The sequence below is a fragment of the Dendrobates tinctorius genome, unplaced genomic scaffold, assembly GCF_039654945.1.
Source record: "Dendrobates tinctorius isolate UK_male_01 unplaced genomic scaffold, ASM3965494v1 ptg000233l, whole genome shotgun sequence".
NCBI lineage: Eukaryota > Metazoa > Chordata > Amphibia > Anura > Dendrobatidae > Dendrobates > Dendrobates tinctorius.
Genome location: NW_027361900.1, coordinates 4,532,107 through 4,551,434, shown reverse-complemented (window position 1 = coordinate 4,551,434; position 19,328 = coordinate 4,532,107). Strand labels below are relative to the sequence as shown.

The following is a 19,328-nucleotide window of genomic DNA, read 5'->3' as shown; positions in this document are numbered from 1 at the left end:
AAACTTCTACTACGAGGTTCTGGAAATCATCCATGTAGTGAAAATGGTCACTATACCCATAGATGAATTCCCAGAGGGGTGTCATTTCCAAAATGGGGTCACTTCAGGGAGGATTCTCTTGTTCTGGCACTTAGCGGCTCTCCAAAGTGCCATAAAAGCAGAATCCCCCCTGAAGTGACCCCATTTTGGAAATGACACCCCTCTGGGAATTCATCTCTGGGTGTAGTGACCATTTACCTATCTACCAATGTAATATCTGGGGTTAAAAAAAACATTTTAGTCGTATAAATGTACCATATTATTCGGACTATAAGACGCACTTTTTCCCAAATATTTTTTGGGGAAAATAGGGGTGTGTCTTATAGTAGGAATATACTTACAAATGATGCAGCGGCGCTCTGTGCTGTGTGGAGGGCTCCGCCAGCATTTTGTCAAAGCCCAGAGGCCCCTGCAGCTCCATTGCTGCGATGCGGTGGTCTCCAGAAAAATGGCCGCTGTGGGCGGCTCATGCTCAGATTCAGATCTCGCCCCAAGATCTCGTTGCCGATCTCGTTGCTGAATCTGAGCATGCACCGCCCCCAGCTGCCATTTTCCCAGAAGCCACCGCATCGCAGCAATGGAGCTGCAGAGGCCTCCGCTTTGACAAAATGGCGCCGCCGCCCCAGCACAGAGTGCTGCCACCGTCGCAGGTAGAGCGCTGCCGCACCAGCATAGAGCGCTGCCGCCACCCCAGCACAGAGCACCGCTGCCGCACCAGCCTGGGATGGGATTTTCCGGAGGCCACTGCACCAGCATAGACCACCGAACAACCTCTTTGATCACTCTTGCACCTGTGCTGATCCCCCCGGTAAGCTGAATTCAGACTGTAAGACGGACCCCCATTTGGCACTTTTTTCCCCTATTCTCGTTTTGAAAATTTGGGGTGCATCTTATGGTCCGAAAAATACAGTAATTTTTTCTTCACTGCCCAATGGTATAATTTTCTATGGAACAGCAGTGGTGTCAGTATGCTCACTGCACCACTAGAAGAATTCATTCAGGGAAGTATTTGGTAAAATGCAGTCACTTTTGCGGCTTATGCTGTTCTGGCACCTCAGGGGCTCTGACAATGTGACATGTCACCCACAAACAATTCCAGCAAAATCTGCTCTCCAATATGGCGCTCACTCCCTTCCGAGCTCTGCCATGCACCCAAACAGTGGATTACCCCCACATATGGGGTGTCAGAATACTCAGGACAAATTGCAAAACAACTTTTTGGGTGCAATTTCTCCTGTTACCCTTTGGAAAAAACATTTGAGGTCGAAAAGTTAATTTTTTGTCGAAAAAATATGATTTTTTATTTTCACAACTCTATGTAACTAACTTCTGTGAAGCACTTGGGGATTCAAAGTGCCCATCACACATCTAGATAAGTTCCTTGGGGGGTTTAGTTTCCAAAATGGGGTCACTTCACTGTTTAGACACGTCATTGTCTCTGACAATGTGACGTCACCCACAAACAATTCCAATATGGCGCTCCTTCCCTTTCAAGCTCTGCCATGCGACCAAACAGTGGTTTCCCTTTTTATTTCCACGGCTCTACATTATTAACTTCTGTGAAGCACCTGTGGGTTCAAGGTGCTCAATACACATCTGGATAAGTTTCCTAAGGGGTCTAGTTTCCAAAATGGGGTCACTTGTTGGCGGTTTCCACTGTTTAGGGACATCAGGGGCTCTGCAAATGCGACATGGCAACCGCTAATTATTCCAGCATATTTTACAGTAAAAAAAAAATGAGAATTTGCAAAACAAAATGTATCATCCATTTTCTCCTGTTACCCTCGTGAAAGTAAAAAAAAAATTAGGTGTAAAGGAAAATTTTTGTGAAAGAAAAGTAAATGTTTATTTTTTCCTTCCACATTCCATTCATTCCTGTGAAGCACCTGAAGGGTTAATAAACTTCTTGATTGTGGTTTTGAGCACCTGGAGGGGTGCAGTTTTTAGAATAGTGTCACTTTTGGGTATTTTCTGTCATATTTACCCCCCAAACTCACTTCAAATGTGAGGTGGTCCCTAAAAAAATGGTTTTGTAAATTTTGCTATAAAAGTGAGAAATCGCTGTTTAACTTTTAACCCTTATAACTTTCTAACAAAAAAAAAATTGATATAGTTGATATAGAGGCTACTGCGCAGGCGCCGCCATCACTGGTGACATTGTGCTGGATGTAATTTTTTTCTAAGCCTCACAATAGCCACAATATTATAGGCATTATCACCAATAATATCAATGCTATTATATGCATTATGTAATAATGGGGGCAGGTCAGTGAGGGGTCAGCGACCTGTCATAAGCCAATACAGAGGAATATGTAATCAGTGCACCACATAAAGCCCCGCCCACAGCCCCACCCACAGCCCCGCCCCAGAGCACGAGAATCTCATTAACTGAAAGCTACAAATACAGATTACACAACAGTAAACCAGAGTTGCCCTCATTTATGGTGGAGCATTGGAGCTACTATGAATCCTGAGCAGAAGATTAGAGAAAATAATATTGCTCCCCATTTCAGGAGAGATTGTGCAGTAATCTGAATTCCTTAGGATCAAAAACAATGTAATGTATGACGTGGAGAGAATCCATGACACCAGGGCTGGAGCCAACACATCTCCTGCAGGCGGGAATAAATGTATATTACAGCCATCAGCCACGCACAGCTTAGAGATCTATCAGGGCACAGGTGGAATGTTTGTCCTGTAGATTATCACAATCCTCCTGGAAGTTAGTTGGTTTTAATACAAATGGAAAAGTCAGGATAAAGGGAAACTCTGCTGCTATTGGACAGAAATTCACACTTGGCCTCACTGCACATTTACTGGTGTCGCTCATAAAAGGGAAGTTTGGCCAGAAAGACTGGACCTGGTCTTGTAGGGACCATGAGACATTCAGCAGCACAGAAGGGAGAGAAGATTCATCCGATAAGATCTCAGGGATCTAGGAAGCCAACAGCATCATCACCCTCCGCTTTCTCTTACAGGCCCAGCATAAGATTTTTCTACAAGTGATTTTCTATCTTGTCAGCACATTCTACGTACGCTGTCATTTGGCTTTATAGTTACAGATCTGGGCAGGTAACGGTCAGCGTCTCCTAATGTGATGGAGAGAATGGCTATTTCGTTTCTTTTGAGAATAAACTTGAGTTTTGTGCAAGCTTTACTGAGAAGAGTAGACATGTAAAGCCGGGATCACACTACTGTGTGTGATGTGAGAAACTCGCACGAGTCTCTCGCATCAACACCCGGCACTGCCACCGATACTCAGAACCGGAGCTGTGGTTGCATGTATTTCTATGCATTTCTATGCAGCCGCAGCTCCGTTCCTGAGTACCAGCAGCGGTGCTGGATGTTGATTACGAGAGATTCGTGCGAGTTTCTCGTATCACACAAGGAAGTGTGATTCCGGCCTAACTGTGTATTCGGTGTGACTCTTTAAGCGTGCACTCAGCCTATATTGGGTTAGTACAAGGAATCATATAGGTATTGCTTTAAGGGATCACCCTCACACTAATACCAGGGGGTAGGTGGATCCTCCAGTTTGTAAGTTCTATACAAAAGGACTTTCAATGCCCAAAGTCATTTGAACAGTTTTGGTTGGAGGAGAATGTTGTAGTCTAGAGGCAAAATGGTGATCATGGTAATACGGCCGGACTACACCACCGATAAAGCAGCCACAGCCGGTGACTGAGAGGAATCTGTGACTTCTCTGCATTCAGTGGTTACTACTCACCCGGGTAGTCATATGTGGGAATCTCCTCTTTACACGACTCATCACCCCTCACATATGTCTCTGTAGTATTAATATGGGTCAGATCTTCACCCTGAAACAAATATTGTAAAAGTCACCGACAGATGGAGAAGTCCCATCTATGATCAGCTCTAATCCTGCCATCTCCACCGCTCTCATTACACAAGTATAAAACATATAATAATGGGGGATAAAACAAGACTGAGCACAAGACCTTCACAGCCGTCTACACATCATAGGGGAGATCTCCTGACACCTTCTCTCCATCTACCTGATGATCCTGAGGAGCACTGGGATCTTCTTGGTTACAGTCCTGTGGAAGAAGAGGACGGGGACATCTCTCTGGTGTTGTCCTCTTACTGGATAGATCTGGAGGAAACACATACAGGGACTGAATTCATTCTCTACATACAGATAATTATAGGCCGTGCGCATTTAGTCCTGTCTATTACCTGGAGATGTGAGAGGCTGGGGAACCTCCATTATGACGTTCTTGTACAGATCTCTGTGTCCTTCTAAATACTCCCACTCCTTCATGGAGAAATAGACAGCGACATCCTGACACCTTATAGGAACCTGACACATACAATGATACCGTCATCCCCCCGATCCCTTCATAGTGTTACTGTATAATGTCCCAGCATTCCCAGCAGTGTCACCTCTCCAGTCAGCAGCTCAATCATCTTGTAGATGAGGTCTAGGATCTTCTGGTCATTGATGTCCTCATGGATCAGGGGGTGAGGTGGGGGCCCCGTGATTGGGCTCAGGGGTCTTCTCCATCCCTCAGACACAGGGTCCTGACAGCGATCACTAGAGGTCTTCTTCACCACTGTGTAATCCTGGTTATGGAGAGACACATTAATAAATCTCACTACAGACATTTCCAGAGTCCTCACCTCTCCAGTTCTGTCCATCTGTTATTCCCATAGATAAGAATGATGTAATGTGACGTCATCAGAATCTCTCACCTCTCCAGTGAGACGGAAGAGGATCTCTAGGGTGAGGTGTAACATCCTCTCCACCATCTTGTCTCTGTCCATATCCATCCTTGATGGGGAAATCAGGAAAATTCTCTTCTGTAGAAGATCTTCACTGAGAGGATCCGATATTGTAGAGACCTGAATGAGAAGAAGATGATCCGATGTAACATCATAAGAATCCTGTGTAATAATACAATTACTGGAGATAATAAGGGAAACATATGAGGAGATTTATTATCTTACAGGGTTTAGTTTTCTCCCCTGACATCTACTAATAAAACCTATATATTTAGGCCACAGACAACAAGCAGTTTCCTCCTCGGAGTCGGCAGCTGAACACGTTCCTCATAGACTCATCAACGTCACCATCAATTCCCATCAGAGTGAAGGAACATCGCTCCTCTATTCAGCTCTATGGATCCAGGATGAAATCCACTGCGGCCCCTGCAAGAAAAGAGCGAAGTCTGGTGAGACCCCCGAGGCCGGAGATTTCTACAGCTGCTCTGTGCACACAGGACCTGTGATGAGGTCACAGGAGGGGAGGAGTCAGGGGTCACATGATCAGGGGCCTCAGTGTGTGCAGGACTCTGCTGTGCTGGTTGTCATGGTGCTGGATGAGGGGAAGTTACTGTGTGGGGTCAGGAGGGGTTTAGGCTGTGTGCACACGCTGCGGATTAGGTGCGGATTCACCCGCGCGGATTTTGTAAAATCCGCAGGTGAAACCGCAGGTCAAAATACCTGCGGTTTTACCTGCGGATTGCTCTGCGGTTTTGCCCTGCGGTTTTTCATCTCCTCAATGGAGGAGATGGCAAACCGCAGGCGAATCCGCAGAAAGAATTGACATGTCAATTCTTTCTGCGGATTGAAAACCGAACATAATACGCAGCGTGTGCACACAGCCTTACAGGGTGGATGTAGCAGAGCCGTGTGTGTACGAGGTGTACGGAGCGGAGCCGTGTGTGTACAAGGTGTACGGAGCGGAGCCATGTGTGTACGAGGTGTACGGAGCGGAGCCGTGTGTGTACGAGGTGTACGGAGCGGAGCCGTGTGTGTACGAGGTGTACGGAGCGGAGCCGTGTGTGTACGAGGTGTACGGAGCGGAGCCGTGTGTGTACGAGGTGTACGGAGCGGAGCCATGTGTGTACGATGTGTACGGAGCAGAGCCGTGTGTGTACAAGGTGTACGGAGCGGAGCCGTGTGTGTACGAGGTGTACGGAGCGGAGCCGTGTGTGTACGAGGTGTACGGAGCGGAGCCGTGTGTGTACGAGGTGTACGGAGCGGAGCCGTGTGTGTACGAGGTGTACGGAGCGGAGCCGTGTGTGTACGAGGTGTACGGAGCGGAGCCATGTGTGTACGATGTGTACGGAGCAGAGCCGTGTGTGTACAAGGTGTACGGAGCGGAGCCATGTGTGTACGATGTGTACGGAGCAGAGCCGTGTGTGTACAAGGTGTACGGAGCGGAGCCATGTGTGTACGAGGTGTACGGAGCAGAGCCGTGTGTGTACGAGGTGTACGGAGCGGAGCCATGTGTGTACGATGTGTACGGAGCAGAGCCGTGTGTGTACGAGGTGTACGGAGCGGAGCCGTGTGTGTACGAGGTGTACGGAGCGGAGCTGTGTGTGTACGAGGTGTACGGAGCGGAGCCGTGTGTGTACAAGGTGTACGGAGCGGAGCCGTGTGTGTACGAGGTGTACGGAGCGGAGCCGTGTGTGTACGAGGTGTACGGAGCGGAGCCATGTGTGTACGATGTGTACGGAGCAGAGCCGTGTGTGTACGAGGTGTACGGAGCGGAGCCGTGTGTGTACGAGGTGTACGGAGCGGAGCCATGTGTGTACGATGTGTACGGAGCGGAGCCGTGTGTGTACGAGGTGTACGGAGCAGAGCCGTGTGTGTACGAGGTGTACGGAGCGGAGCCATGTGTGTACGATGTGTACGGAGCGGAGCCATGTGTGTACGATGTGTACGGAGCAGAGCCGTGTGTGTACGAGGTGTACGGAGCGGAGCCGTGTGTGTACGAGGTGTACGGAGCGGAGCCGTGTGTGTACGAGGTGTACGGAGCGGAGCCATGTGTGTACGATGTGTACGGAGCAGAGCCGTGTGTGTACGAGGTGTACGGAGCGGAGCCGTGTGTGTACGAGGTGTACGGAGCGGAGCCGTGTGTGTACGAGGTGTACGGAGCGGAGCCGTGTTTGTGTGGACCCCTCTGTGTACTCTGTATACCCCCATCTTCAGTCACAGACCCCACAGTGTACACTGTATACACCTATATACCCCCAGCTTTGGTTGCAGACCCCTCTGTGTTCACTGTATACACCTGTTTATCCCCAGTTTTGGTCGCAGACCCCTGTGTACACTGTATACACCCATATACCCCCAGCTTCAGTCGTAGACCCCTGTGTACTGTATTCACCTGTATACCCCCAGCTTCAGTCACAGACCCCACGTCTCACACTGTATTCACCTGTATACCCCCAGCTTCAGTCTCAGAACTCTGTGTGTATGCTGTATACACCCGTATACCCCCAGATTCGGTCACAGCCCCCTGTGTTCACTGTATATACCTGTATATCCCCAGTTTTAGTCGCAGACCCCTGTGTACACTGTATACACCCGTATACCCCCAGCTTCAGTCGTAGACCCCTGTGTACTGTATTCACCTGTATACCCCCAGCTTCAGTCACAGACCCCACGTCTCACACTGTATTCACCTGTATACCCCCAGCTTCAGTCTCAGAACTCTGTGTGTATGCTGTATACACCCGTATACCCCCAGATTCGGTCACAGCCCCCTGTGTTCACTGTATATACCTGTATATCCCCAGTTTTAGTCGCAGACCCCTGTGTACACTGTATACACCCGTATACCCCCAGCTTCGGTCGCAGATCCCTGTGTACTCTGTATACACCTGTATACCCCCAGCTTTGGTTGCAGACCCCTCTGTGTATGCTGTATACACCCGTATACCCCCAGCTTTGGTTGCAGACCCCTGTGTACACTGTATACACCCGTATACCCCCAGCTTCAGTCGTAGACCCCTGTGTACTGTATTCACCTGTATACCCCCAGCTTCAGTCACAGACCCCACGTCTCACACTGTATTCACCTGTATACCCCCAGCTTCAGTCTCAGAACTCTGTGTGTATGCTGTATACACCCGTATACCCCCAGATTCGGTCACAGCCCCCTGTGTTCACTGTATATACCTGTATATCCCCAGTTTTAGTCGCAGACCCCTGTGTACACTGTATACACCCGTATACCCCCAGCTTCAGTCGTAGACCCCTGTGTACTGTATTCACCTGTATACCCCCAGCTTCAGTCACAGACCCCACGTCTCACACTGTATTCACCTGTATACCCCCAGCTTCAGTCTCAGAACTCTGTGTGTATGCTGTATACACCCGTATACCCCCAGATTCGGTCACAGCCCCCTGTGTTCACTGTATATACCTGTATATCCCCAGTTTTAGTCGCAGACCCCTGTGTACACTGTATACACCCGTATACCCCCAGCTTCGGTCGCAGATCCCTGTGTACTCTGTATACACCTGTATACCCCCAGCTTTGGTTGCAGACCCCTCTGTGTATGCTGTATACACCCGTATACCCCCAGCTTTGGTTGCAGACCTCTGTGTACACTGTATACACCCGTATACCCCCAGCTTCGGTCGCAGACCCCTGTGTACACTGTATACACCCATATACCCCCAGCTTCAGTCGTAGACCCCTGTGTACTGTATTCACCTGTATACCCCCAGCTTCAGTCACAGACCCCACGTCTCACACTGTATTCACCTGTATACCCCCAGCTTCAGTCTCAGAACTCTGTGTGTATGCTGTATACACCCGTATACCCCCAGCTTCGGTCACAGACCCTTCTGTGTATGCTGTATACACCCGTATACCCCCAGATTCGGTCACAGCCCCCTGTGTTCACTGTATATACCTGTATATCCCCAGTTTTAGTCGCAGACCCCTGTGTACACTGTATACACCCGTATACCCCCAGCTTCGGTCGCAGATCCCTGTGTACTCTGTATACACCTGTATACCCCCAGCTTTGGTTGCAGACCCCTCTGTGTATGCTGTATACACCCGTATACCCCCAGCTTTGGTTGCAGACCTCTGTGTACACTGTATACACCCGTATACCCCCAGCTTCGGTCGCAGATCCCTGTGTACTCTGTATACACCTGTATACCCCAGCTTTGGTCGCAGACTCCTGTGTATGCTGAATACACCCGTATACCCCCAGCTTCGGTAACTGACCCCTGTGTACACTGTATACACCCATATACCCCCAGCTTTGGTCGCAGACCCCTCTGTGTATGCTGTATACACCCGTATACCGCCAGCTTCGGTCACAGACCCCTCTGTGTATGCTGTATACACCCGTATACCCCCAGCTTCGGTCACAGACCCCTCTGTGTATGCTGTATACACCCGTATACCCCCAGCTTCGGTCACAGACCCCTCTGTGTATGCTGTATACACCCGTATACCCCCAGCTTCGGTCACGGACACTGCATCTCTCACCCTGTAGAACTGACGCCGGACACACACGGTAAAACTGCGGTCGTCGGTCTCTCATCTCTCGCACTTATACTGATAACATAAGATGGAGTCAGACGAACCCTCCTACAAAACGTGAGAACAAAGTCATTACTACAGGACTGTGTGAGAAAGGGATTTATTCTACAAGAAACGCTGGGGCCACAAATGAGAATAACATAATGTCGCTCATCTTCTCTTTCACCATAGATATTGACAGTGAGGGCGACTTCCACTTTGCCGCAATGTGGATTTTAGTGGCCATACATAAGTAGTTTACTATCTTCTGAAAGCTTTCTGGAAGCTGGGAAGGCCTGGTTCCCAGTAAAAGGTTAAAAGGTTCCAGAACAACCGGTCCACCATACATCTGTGCTATCAGACGCTTCACCTTCTCCCAAAGCCCAGAAACCACCGTACAAGACCACCAAATATGTCTCATGTCACCAGATATTCCACAGCCCCTAATACAGTCTCCCGAGATTTTAGGAAAAATGCTGTGAATTTTTTCCTGTACATAATAGACTCTGTGCAATAGTTTTAAGGAGGTCTCCACAAGGGAAGTCTGGTGACTACCTCATGATATGGTGTCACAGCTACAATACCATTCATCAATTGACTGTTCAAACCCCAAATCCTCCTCCCACTGTAACATAGTGTATACTTCAATTTTTTATCATCTTTTGGAGAATTTATAGCATAGTAGATCAATGAGATCGTTCCCCTGCCCAAAGGGTCATTTAGACATTAATTTTCAAAACTGGTTGCCCTGAGAGTAGTACCGCTCGGGAGGATCTGCTTTGCAAAGTGGGAGATCTGGTTCAAGCGCATTACCTCCCTAACTGGAGGGTCAAATTTTTGAACAAATTCCTGTCTGTCAAGTAAGATATTAAATGGGGAACACAAATGTTTAAGTATATGAATACCTTTCAGCTTCCACCAAGAAAAAATTAGTGGCTCAAGACCTGGCGGGAACATGGGGTTTTGTAATATAGCTGTCAGGGGAGAAGGGCTTGATTGTAAGTTATATTTAAACCGGACTTTCCTCCAAAGAGGCAACGAGTGGACTGTAAAAGGAGCCACATTCATTAACCCCCGTGGAAGTCGGTCTGTGGTCCACATTAGGCCTGATAAAGAGAATGGTTTGGAGAGAAATGATTCCAGAATAACCCATCTCGGACTATTGGGATATGAACACGCACTTATTAATGGAGCAATCTGTGCCGACTTGTAATAAAGTGTAAAATTAGGGAGGGATAAACCCCCTTCTTTTCTGTGACGGAACATAAGTTTTTGCACAATTCTGGGTTGTTTTCCTAGCCAAAGAAACTTAGACATCACAGAGTGTAAATGAGTGAACGTTCTGGCTGGTACCATAATTGGGAGGGACCTAAATAGATATAAGAAGCGAGGCAGTGACACCATTTTTAATGCATGTGTTCTGCCGAGCCAGGATAACTTTGAGGAAGCCCATCTATCCAGGTCCCTCTGGAAGTTTTGGATCAGTGGAGTGTAATTCCACCTAAACAGAGGTGACCTGTTGGCTGTTAAGTTGATACCCAGATATGTTAGATAATGTTCTTTGTGTATAAACCCAAAATGGGAGGCTATATTAGTTTGCTCTGTCTTAGGAAAATTTACAAATATTGCTTCGGATTTATCAATGTTAATCTTTAACCCTGAGATCTTCTCAAATTCGTGAAGGAGGGAAAACAAGTGAGGGAGTGTAGTGTGGGGACTTATTAATGTTAGCAGGAGATCATCCGCAAAGAGGCTGACTTTATATTGGTCTCCCATATTCTCAGGGCCCAGGATATTCTGATCTCTCCTTATTGCTTCCACAATGGGTTCCATTGCAAGTGCAAAAAGATCCGGAGATAGAGGACAGCCCTGCCTGGTACCCTCTGAATATTAATTGGAGGGGGATGTGGTGACGGGAGTTTTACATAAGCGATAGGGCTGTCATATAACAATTGGAGGCACTTTATAAGTTTAGGGGAGAATCCGACTTCCGATAGAACCGTAAAGAGATATGTCCAGGACGCCGAATCGAAAGCCCTCTCAATATCTAATGCAAGCAGGAGAAGTCGCTTTCGTTGTAGGTTAGTTGTATGAATAATATTTAACGCTCTCCTAATATTATCTGGGGCCTGTCGCGCTGGTATAAAACCAACCTGACCCCGGTGGATGAGGTGAGGGAGGATTTTATTGATCCTGTCACAATGGATGTAAAGATTTTGAAGTCAATGTATAAGAGGGATATAGGTCTATAATTTGTGGTGAGATGATCTTTCTTAGGATTAGGGATTACGGTTACATGCACCACGTAGAGCTCAGGGGGCAGCTGTGAGCCATTTAGTAGTGAATTACAGAGGTTTTTATATGTGGTGTCAGCACATCGCTGCATTTTTTATAATATATTGCTGTAAGACCATCCGGCCCCGGGGACTTTCCTCTTTTTAGTTTTTTGATTGGTGAAACTATTTCCTCCTCAGAGATGTGTAAATGGAGTTGTTGTGCCGCGGACTCAGTCAGGTTAGGTAGATGTAGTGTGTGAAGGAATGACTCCAGTAGTGAGGGGGGTGATTGTGGGGGGAATACAAACTCTGGGAGTATTCATTATAAGTGCTATACATGACATCGGGGTGGGCTGAGATCTGACACTTAGGGTCTTTTATAGAGGAGATTATATCCAGTGACTCTCTCATTCTGAGCTTACGAGCGGCATCTTATTAGGCTTATTGGCATGGTGATAAAACGCGGCTTTACTCCAAGTTAGCGCCTCTCCGTTCTGGTGGTGAGAATGGCGTCTAGTTGTCATTTCATATCTTGTATTTGTGTAGATAAGTATAGGGGTGAAGAGCGCTGATTGGCCAATTCTAACTCCTGCAGTTTCTCCTCCAGTCTGGGCTGTAATTCAGACCTTTCTTCTTCCTGTCGGCCGCTAACTTAATCACAGAACCGGGAATAGATTTTCTGTGCGCGAGTCACATTGCTCCAAGTGAGGCCTCCTCCGCTGTGTGAGTTTAGGGGAAATTTGTTATATCTTCTCTTATAGCGGTTACATTAGAGATTTGGGCATTTTAGCTCCTGGTGTGGAGTCGATAGCACAATCATATGCCGCCATATAGTAGACGGCCGGTAACTGGTGAGAATTCCCTCATGTGTGGGGTCTATTTCCCTCCAGAGAAATCACACGTTACATTCCACACATAACACTGTGTAGAGAAGGCGGCGCGGAGTAATTGTGCCAGTAGTGAGGGGCGAATAATGGCGGGAATGTCACTGACTGAGGAGAAGGCTCCATGGTGGTCTGCACTCCGGAGATCATGTGACCCCTGACTCCTCCCCTCCTGTGACCTCATCACAGGTCCTGTGCACACAGCAGCCATAAATGTGGAGTGCGGCTCTGCAGGTTAGTGATGGGCAGTCCGGCTCTTCTGTCTCCTTTCCCCACTTGTCTCCCTCCTGTCCCTTCACTATAAAGCCTGGGCCTCATTATACAGCTGTACAGGGGTCTAGTGAAGGCTTTTTAGCCCTTTCCTCAGACTGTAGCTCCTAGGCACAGGCCCTCACTCCTGTCCCTTCACTATAAAGGCTGGGCCTCATTATACAGCTGTACAGGGGTCTAGTGAAGACTTTTTAGCCCTTTCCTCAGACTGTAGTTCCTGGGTACAGGCCCTCACTCTTTTCCCTTCACTATAGAGCCTGGGCCTCATTATACAGCTGTACAGGGGTCTAGTGAAGGCTTTTTAGCCCTTTCCTCAGACTGTAGCTCCTGGGCACAGGCCCTCACTCCTGTCCCTTCAATATAAAGCCTGGGCCTCATTATACAGCTGTACAGGGGTCTAGTGAAGGCTTTTTAGCCCTTTCCTCAGACTGTAGCTCCTGGGCACAAGCCCTCACTCCTGTCCCTTCACTATAAAGCCTGGGCCTCATTATACAGCTGTACAGGGGTCTAGTGAAGGCTTTTTAGCCCTTTCCTCAGACTGTAGCTCCTGGGAACAGGCCCTCACTCCTGTCCCTTCACTATAAAGCCTGGGCCTCATTATACAGCTGTACAGGGGTCTAGTGAAGGCTTTTTAGCCCTTTCCTCAGACTGTAGCTCCAGGGCACAGGCCCTCACTCCTGTCTCTTCACTATAAAGCCTGGGCCTCATTATACAGCTGTACAGGAGTCTAGTGAAGGCTTTTTAGCTCTTTCCTCAGACTGTAGCTCCTGGGCACAGGCCCTCACTCCTGTCCCTTCACTATAAAGCCTGGGCCTCATTATACAGCTGTACAGGGGTCTAGTGAAGGCTTTTTAGCCCTTTCCTCAGACTGTAGCTCCTGGGCACAGGCCCTCACTCCTGTCCCTTCACTATAAAGCCTGGGCCTCATTATCCAGCTGTACAGGGGTCTAGTGAAGGCTTTTTAGCCCTTTCCTCAGACTGTAGCTCCTGGGCACAGGCCCTCACTCCTGTCCCTTCACTATAAAGCCTGGGCCTCATTATACAGCTGTACAGGGGTCTAGTGAAGGCTTTTTAGCCCTTTCCTCAGACTGTAGCTCCTGGGCACAGGCCCTCACTCCTGTCCCTTCACTATAAAGCCTGGGCCTCATTATACACCTGTACAGGGGTCTAGTGAAGGCTTTTTAGCCCTTTCCTCAGTCTGTAGCTCCTGGGATCAGGCACTCACTCCTGTCCCTTCACTATAAAGCCTGGGCCTCATTATACAGCTGTACAGGGGTCTAGTGAAGGCTTTTTAGCCCTTTCCTCAGACTGTAGCTCCTGGGATCAGGCCCTCACTCCTGTCCCTTCACTATAGAGCCTGGGCCTCATTATACAGCTGTACAGGGGTCTAGTGAAGGCTTTTCAGCCCTTTCCTCAGACTGTAGCTCCTGGGCACAGGCCCTCACTCCTGTCCCTTCACTATAAAGCCTGGGCCTCATTATACAGCTGTACAGGGGTCTAGTGAAGGCTTTTTAGCCCTTTCCTCAGACTGTAGCTCCTGGGCACAGGCCCTCACTCCTGTCCCTTCACTATAAAGCCTGGGCCTCATTATACAGCTGTACAGGGGTCTAGTGAAGGCTTTTCAGCCCTTTCCTCAGACTGTATCTCCTGGGCACAGGTCCTCACTCCTGTCCCTTCACTATAAAGCCTGGGCCTCATTATACAGCTGTACAGGGGTCTAGTGAAGGCTTTTTAGCCCTTTCCTCAGACTGTAGCTCCTGGGCACAGGCCCTCACTCCTGTCCCTTCACTATAAAGCCTGGGCCTCATTATACACCTGTACAGGGGTCTAGTGAAGGCTTTTTAGCCCTTTCCTCAGTCTGTAGCTCCTGGGATCAGGCACTCACTCCTGTCCCTTCACTATAAAGCCTGGGCCTCATTATACAGCTGTACAGGGGTCTAGTGAAGGCTTTTTAGCCCTTTCCTCAGACTGTAGCTCCTGGGCACAGGTCCTCACTCCTGTCCCTTCACTATAAAGCCTGAGCCTCATTATACAGCTGTACAGGGGTCTAGTGAAGGCTTTTTAGCCCTTTCCTCAGACTGTAGCTCCTGGGATCAGGCCCTCACTCCTGTCCCTTCACTATAAAGCCTGGGCCTCATTATACAGCTGTACAGGGGTCTAGTGAAGGCTTTTTAGCCCTTTCCTCAGACTGTAGCTCCTGGGCACAGGCCCTCACTCCTGTCCCTTCACTATAAAGCCTGGGCCTCATTATACAGCTGTACAGGGGTCTAGTGAAGGCTTTTTAGCCCTTTCCTCAGACTGTAGCTCCTGGGAACAGTCCCTCACTCCTGTCCCTTCACTATAAAGCCTGGGCCTCATTATACAGCTGTACAGGGGTCTAGTGAAGGCTTTTTAGCCCTTTCCTCAGACTGTAGCTCCTGGTCACCATGTGATCTCACCATAACCCTAACAAGCTAATTAAGGTGTGAAATCTTGATCAAAATTATCTCAGTGCACAAATCTCTAAAGGTGCCCAAAGTTTTGTATCGCCCCTTTTTCCTTTTTGCAATTATGAAATTGTAAAAAAGTCTATATATATTTTTTTGTATTATTATTTTTGCCTAATATACAAAGGCCATGTGTGATCTTAGAGGTTCGGCCTTTTAGAGATCTTTTCATCTTCATCTTACTACTGCTCACAATAACAGTCATTTTGACCAGGGGCGCCCACACTTTTACATGCCGCTGTCAATGCTTCATCTCGCTGGTGCTCAATATTTAATAGGGTCTTACTATTAAACTTAATGAAAAGTTCGGTGAATTCCTTTGAGCTGTTATTACTAGAGATGAGCGAATATCGTTGGAGAAGTTGTTATTGGCTAATATCGCTTACCGAATAGCTGCATCGGGACCCCGGATCCCTGGAGCGCTCCCGATAATCAGCTGCATGTGTCGCCCTCCATGCAGGTGCTGTGACTATCACACAGCGCGACACACGCAGCTGATTATCGGGAGCGCTCCAGCACACTGAGTCCTGCACACACTGAGGCCCCTGATCATGTGACCCCTGACTCCTCCCCTCCTGTGACCTCATCACAGGTCCTGTGCACAGAGCAGTCATATATGTGGCGGACACTCCTGGATCTTCTGCTTTCTGGGCCGGTTCCTCCTGTGAGTCCTATTAACCCTTTCGCTCCCTGTATTCTCCTTTCTGACAGGACAATATCTGAATTCGGACAGTGTGACAGGAATTTAAGCAATGTGGAAGGAAAAAATGACAATTGTACTTTATTTCCTCACAAAAATGTGACTTTAGCCCCAAAATTGGCAGCGTAACAAATCCTTATTTCCCCACTGTAGTTTGTAGACTCCATATACAGATCCCTTAAGTGTGAAAAGAGCTGAATTTCCCACTTAAGTTATTGCATTTTGGAAATTGCCCCCACTGGGAATTTATCTCCAGGTAAAGGCACAATTGTGTCTCCATGGGGGTTGTGCTCACAGCCCAACATCGTGTGACCCTCCAAAGAAATGCCACCCCACACCATTACTGACCACTGCCAAACCGGTCATGCTGAAGGGTGTTGCAGGCAGCAGATCGCTCTCCACGGCGTCTCCAGACTCTGTCACGTCTGTCACATGTGCTCAGTGTGAACCTGCTTCCATCTGTGAAGAACACAGGGCGCCAGTGGAGAATTTGCCAATCCCGGTGTTCTGTGACAAATGCCAAGCGTCGTGTACGGTGTTGGGCTGTGAGCACAACCCCCATCTGTGGACGTCGGGCCCTCAGACCATCCTCATGGAGTCAGTTTCTAACTGTTTGTGCAGACACATGCACATTTGTGGCCTGCTGGAGATCATTTTGCAGGGCTCTGGCAGTGTTCCTCCTGTTCCTCCTTGCTTAAAGGTGGAGGTAGCGGTCCTGCTGCTGGGTTGATGCCCTCATACGGCTCCCTCCACATCTCCTGGTGTACTGGCCTGTCTCCTGGTAGTGCCTCCAGCCTCTGGACACTACGCTGACAGACACAGCAAACTTTCTTGCCACAGCTTGCATTGATGTGCCATCCTGGATGAGCTGCACTACCTGAGCCACTTGTGTGGGTTGTAGAGTCCGTCTCATGTTACCATGAGTATGAAAGCACAACCAACATTCAAAAGTGACCAAAACATCAGCCAGAAGCATTGGTACTGAGATGTGGTCTGTGGTCCACACCTGCAGAACCACTCCTTTATTGAGGGTGTCTTGATAATTGCCAATAATTTCCATCTGTTCTCTATTCCATTTGCACAACAGCATGTGAAATTGATTGTCAATCAGTGTTGCTTCCTAAGTGGACAGTTTGATGTCACAGAAGTTTGATTTACTTTGAGTTATATTCTGTTGTTTAAGTGTTCCCTTTATTTTTTTGAGCAGTGTATATAGATAGAGAGATTTTTTTTTCTTTACGTTGGAGGGTCCAATTCCAGCTATTGCTGTGGGATCTGTGATTTCTATCTACTCCACTGTGTACAGGATAATAGAGTATAATAAAGTAGTTATGGACGTGATGTAACTAACATTGTGCAGTGACTCTGCTTTCCATATAGTGATGGATATTTCTTGTTGCTGAAACTGTGATATTTTTCCACTTTAAACCTTTTTTAAACCCCTCTGATCAGTGCGATCATACAACATACAAGCCTCTGATGGCTCCGGTGATGCCCTGTACTACTGTAGTGCCGTGTATCATCACTGCCTGTCAGTGTAATACTAACGGCCCCATACACATGAGATCAGAGTTGGCTGATCGGTCATTTGGCAGACGGCGATCTCTCCTGACTCCCCCATATACACAAATATTCCAGCTTTCCTGTGGTCTGTATGAGAGAGTCGCCTCCAGACTCCTCTAGAGGAGGATTATCTACAGGAAGAACAAACGGATTATCCTCTGAAATTCAGGATGCCAGATCCTACTCTGCCCTGACATCATCTGTCGGGAGGCCCCCAAATACATTGTATGGTCGGCCAAACTCCCCGAAATCAGTGCTTTCATGGAACTTTAGTCTAATGTGTATGGGGGCGTTATAAGGTAACTTATTGGACGCTGCCTCTGGCCCGGCCTAATAGACCTTCATACATTGCAGCCCAGACCCCATTATTAGGCATGTAAGTATCGGAGTAACTAGGCCGCCCCATACTATCGAGTACTTGGAGGCGGGGGGCATTCAGCCAAACTCTGTCACACCTTCTTAGATGCCATGTTTGCTTTTCACAGCAGCAAGTGGTAAAACTGTCAGGGTTTTTGTTGCAGCCTCATCTGTGCCGTCCCTGCGGTGTACATCTATGTTCTGGGGACCAAAAAGATTAATTTCTTTTTAATAAATGTTTAACATGTTAAAATTTATAAAATGTGTCTTCTGCTTTTTGCATATTTTTTTTCTTCTTACAAGAATTGTTGGAGCCAATTTTTCTCTGGAAACATTTTAATATCGGCTTTTTCTGGAGTTTTTCCTGTAATATGGGAAAGCCTAAGGCCAGAAATAAACCCCATAAATCACTGTACATGGAGACTTTGGGATCAGATCATTTCTGTCCGTTGTGTTTGTGGAAACTAAAAATCTTTTCTCAAAGCCTCAAACTTCTGTGTGACTCAGAGCTGAGATCTAATGTGATAGAAGATTCCAGTGCGGGGAAGACGGGAAACCTTCATATAGACGGCCGGTGGGGATGGAGGCAGTGACCGACTCTGGCCACATCTGTCTCTAGAGCCGTAGTAGGAGATGAAGATGTCGTCCTCATCATGAAGGAGTTATTTCTCATGTCACGTGTAATGAATATCTCCTGCAGTATTGCTAATGCCGATTCCAGTGTCGGTAATGAGACGAGAATTAGCGTTATGGAAGATGAGTCTATGAGGAACGTGTTCAGCTGCCGACTCCGAGGAGGAAACTGCTTGTTGTCTGTGGCCTAAATATATAGGTTTTATTAGTAGATGTCAGGGAAGAAAACTAAACCCTGTAAGATAATAAATCTCCTCATATGTTTCCCTTATTATCTCCAGTAATTGTATTATTACTCAGGATTCTTATGATGTTACATCGGATCATCTTCTTCTCATTCAGGTCTCTACAATATCGGATCCTCTCAGTGAAGATCTTCTACAAAAGAAAATTTTCCTGATTTACCCATCAAGGATGGATATGGACAGAGACAAGATGGCGGAGAGGATGTTACACCTCACCCTAGAGATCCTCTTCCATCTCACTGGAGAGGTGAGAGATTCTGATGACGTCACATTACATCATTCTTATCTATGGGAATAACAGATGGACAGAACTGGAGAGGTGAGGACTCTGGGAATGTCTGTAGTGAGATTTATTAATGTGTCTCTCCATAACCAGGATTACACAGTGGTGAAGAAGACCTCTAGTGATCGCTGTCAGGACCCTGTATCTGAGGGATGTGGCAGACCCCTGAGCCCAATCACAGTGCCTCCACCTCACCCCCTGATCCATGAGGACATCAATGACCAGAAGATCCTAGAACTCATCTACAAGATGATTGAGCTGCTGACTGGAGAGGTGACACTGCTGGGAATGCTGGGA

At 47.7% G+C, this 19,328-nt stretch overlaps 1 protein-coding gene across 1 annotated transcript in view; it reads left to right on the top strand.

Annotated features, from left to right (window-relative positions):
• Window positions 1–647: 647 nt before the first annotated feature.
• LOC141060282 (uncharacterized) overlaps window positions 648–19,328 on the top strand; it is a 76,127-nt gene continuing 57,446 nt past the window's right edge. Inside the window, exons 1-3 of the mRNA XM_073556499.1 lie at window positions 648–689; window positions 18,846–18,995; window positions 19,125–19,304. Coding sequence (XP_073412600.1) covers window positions 648–689; window positions 18,846–18,995; window positions 19,125–19,304 — 372 coding nt within the window. The remainder of the gene's footprint in view (window positions 690–18,845; window positions 18,996–19,124; window positions 19,305–19,328) is intronic.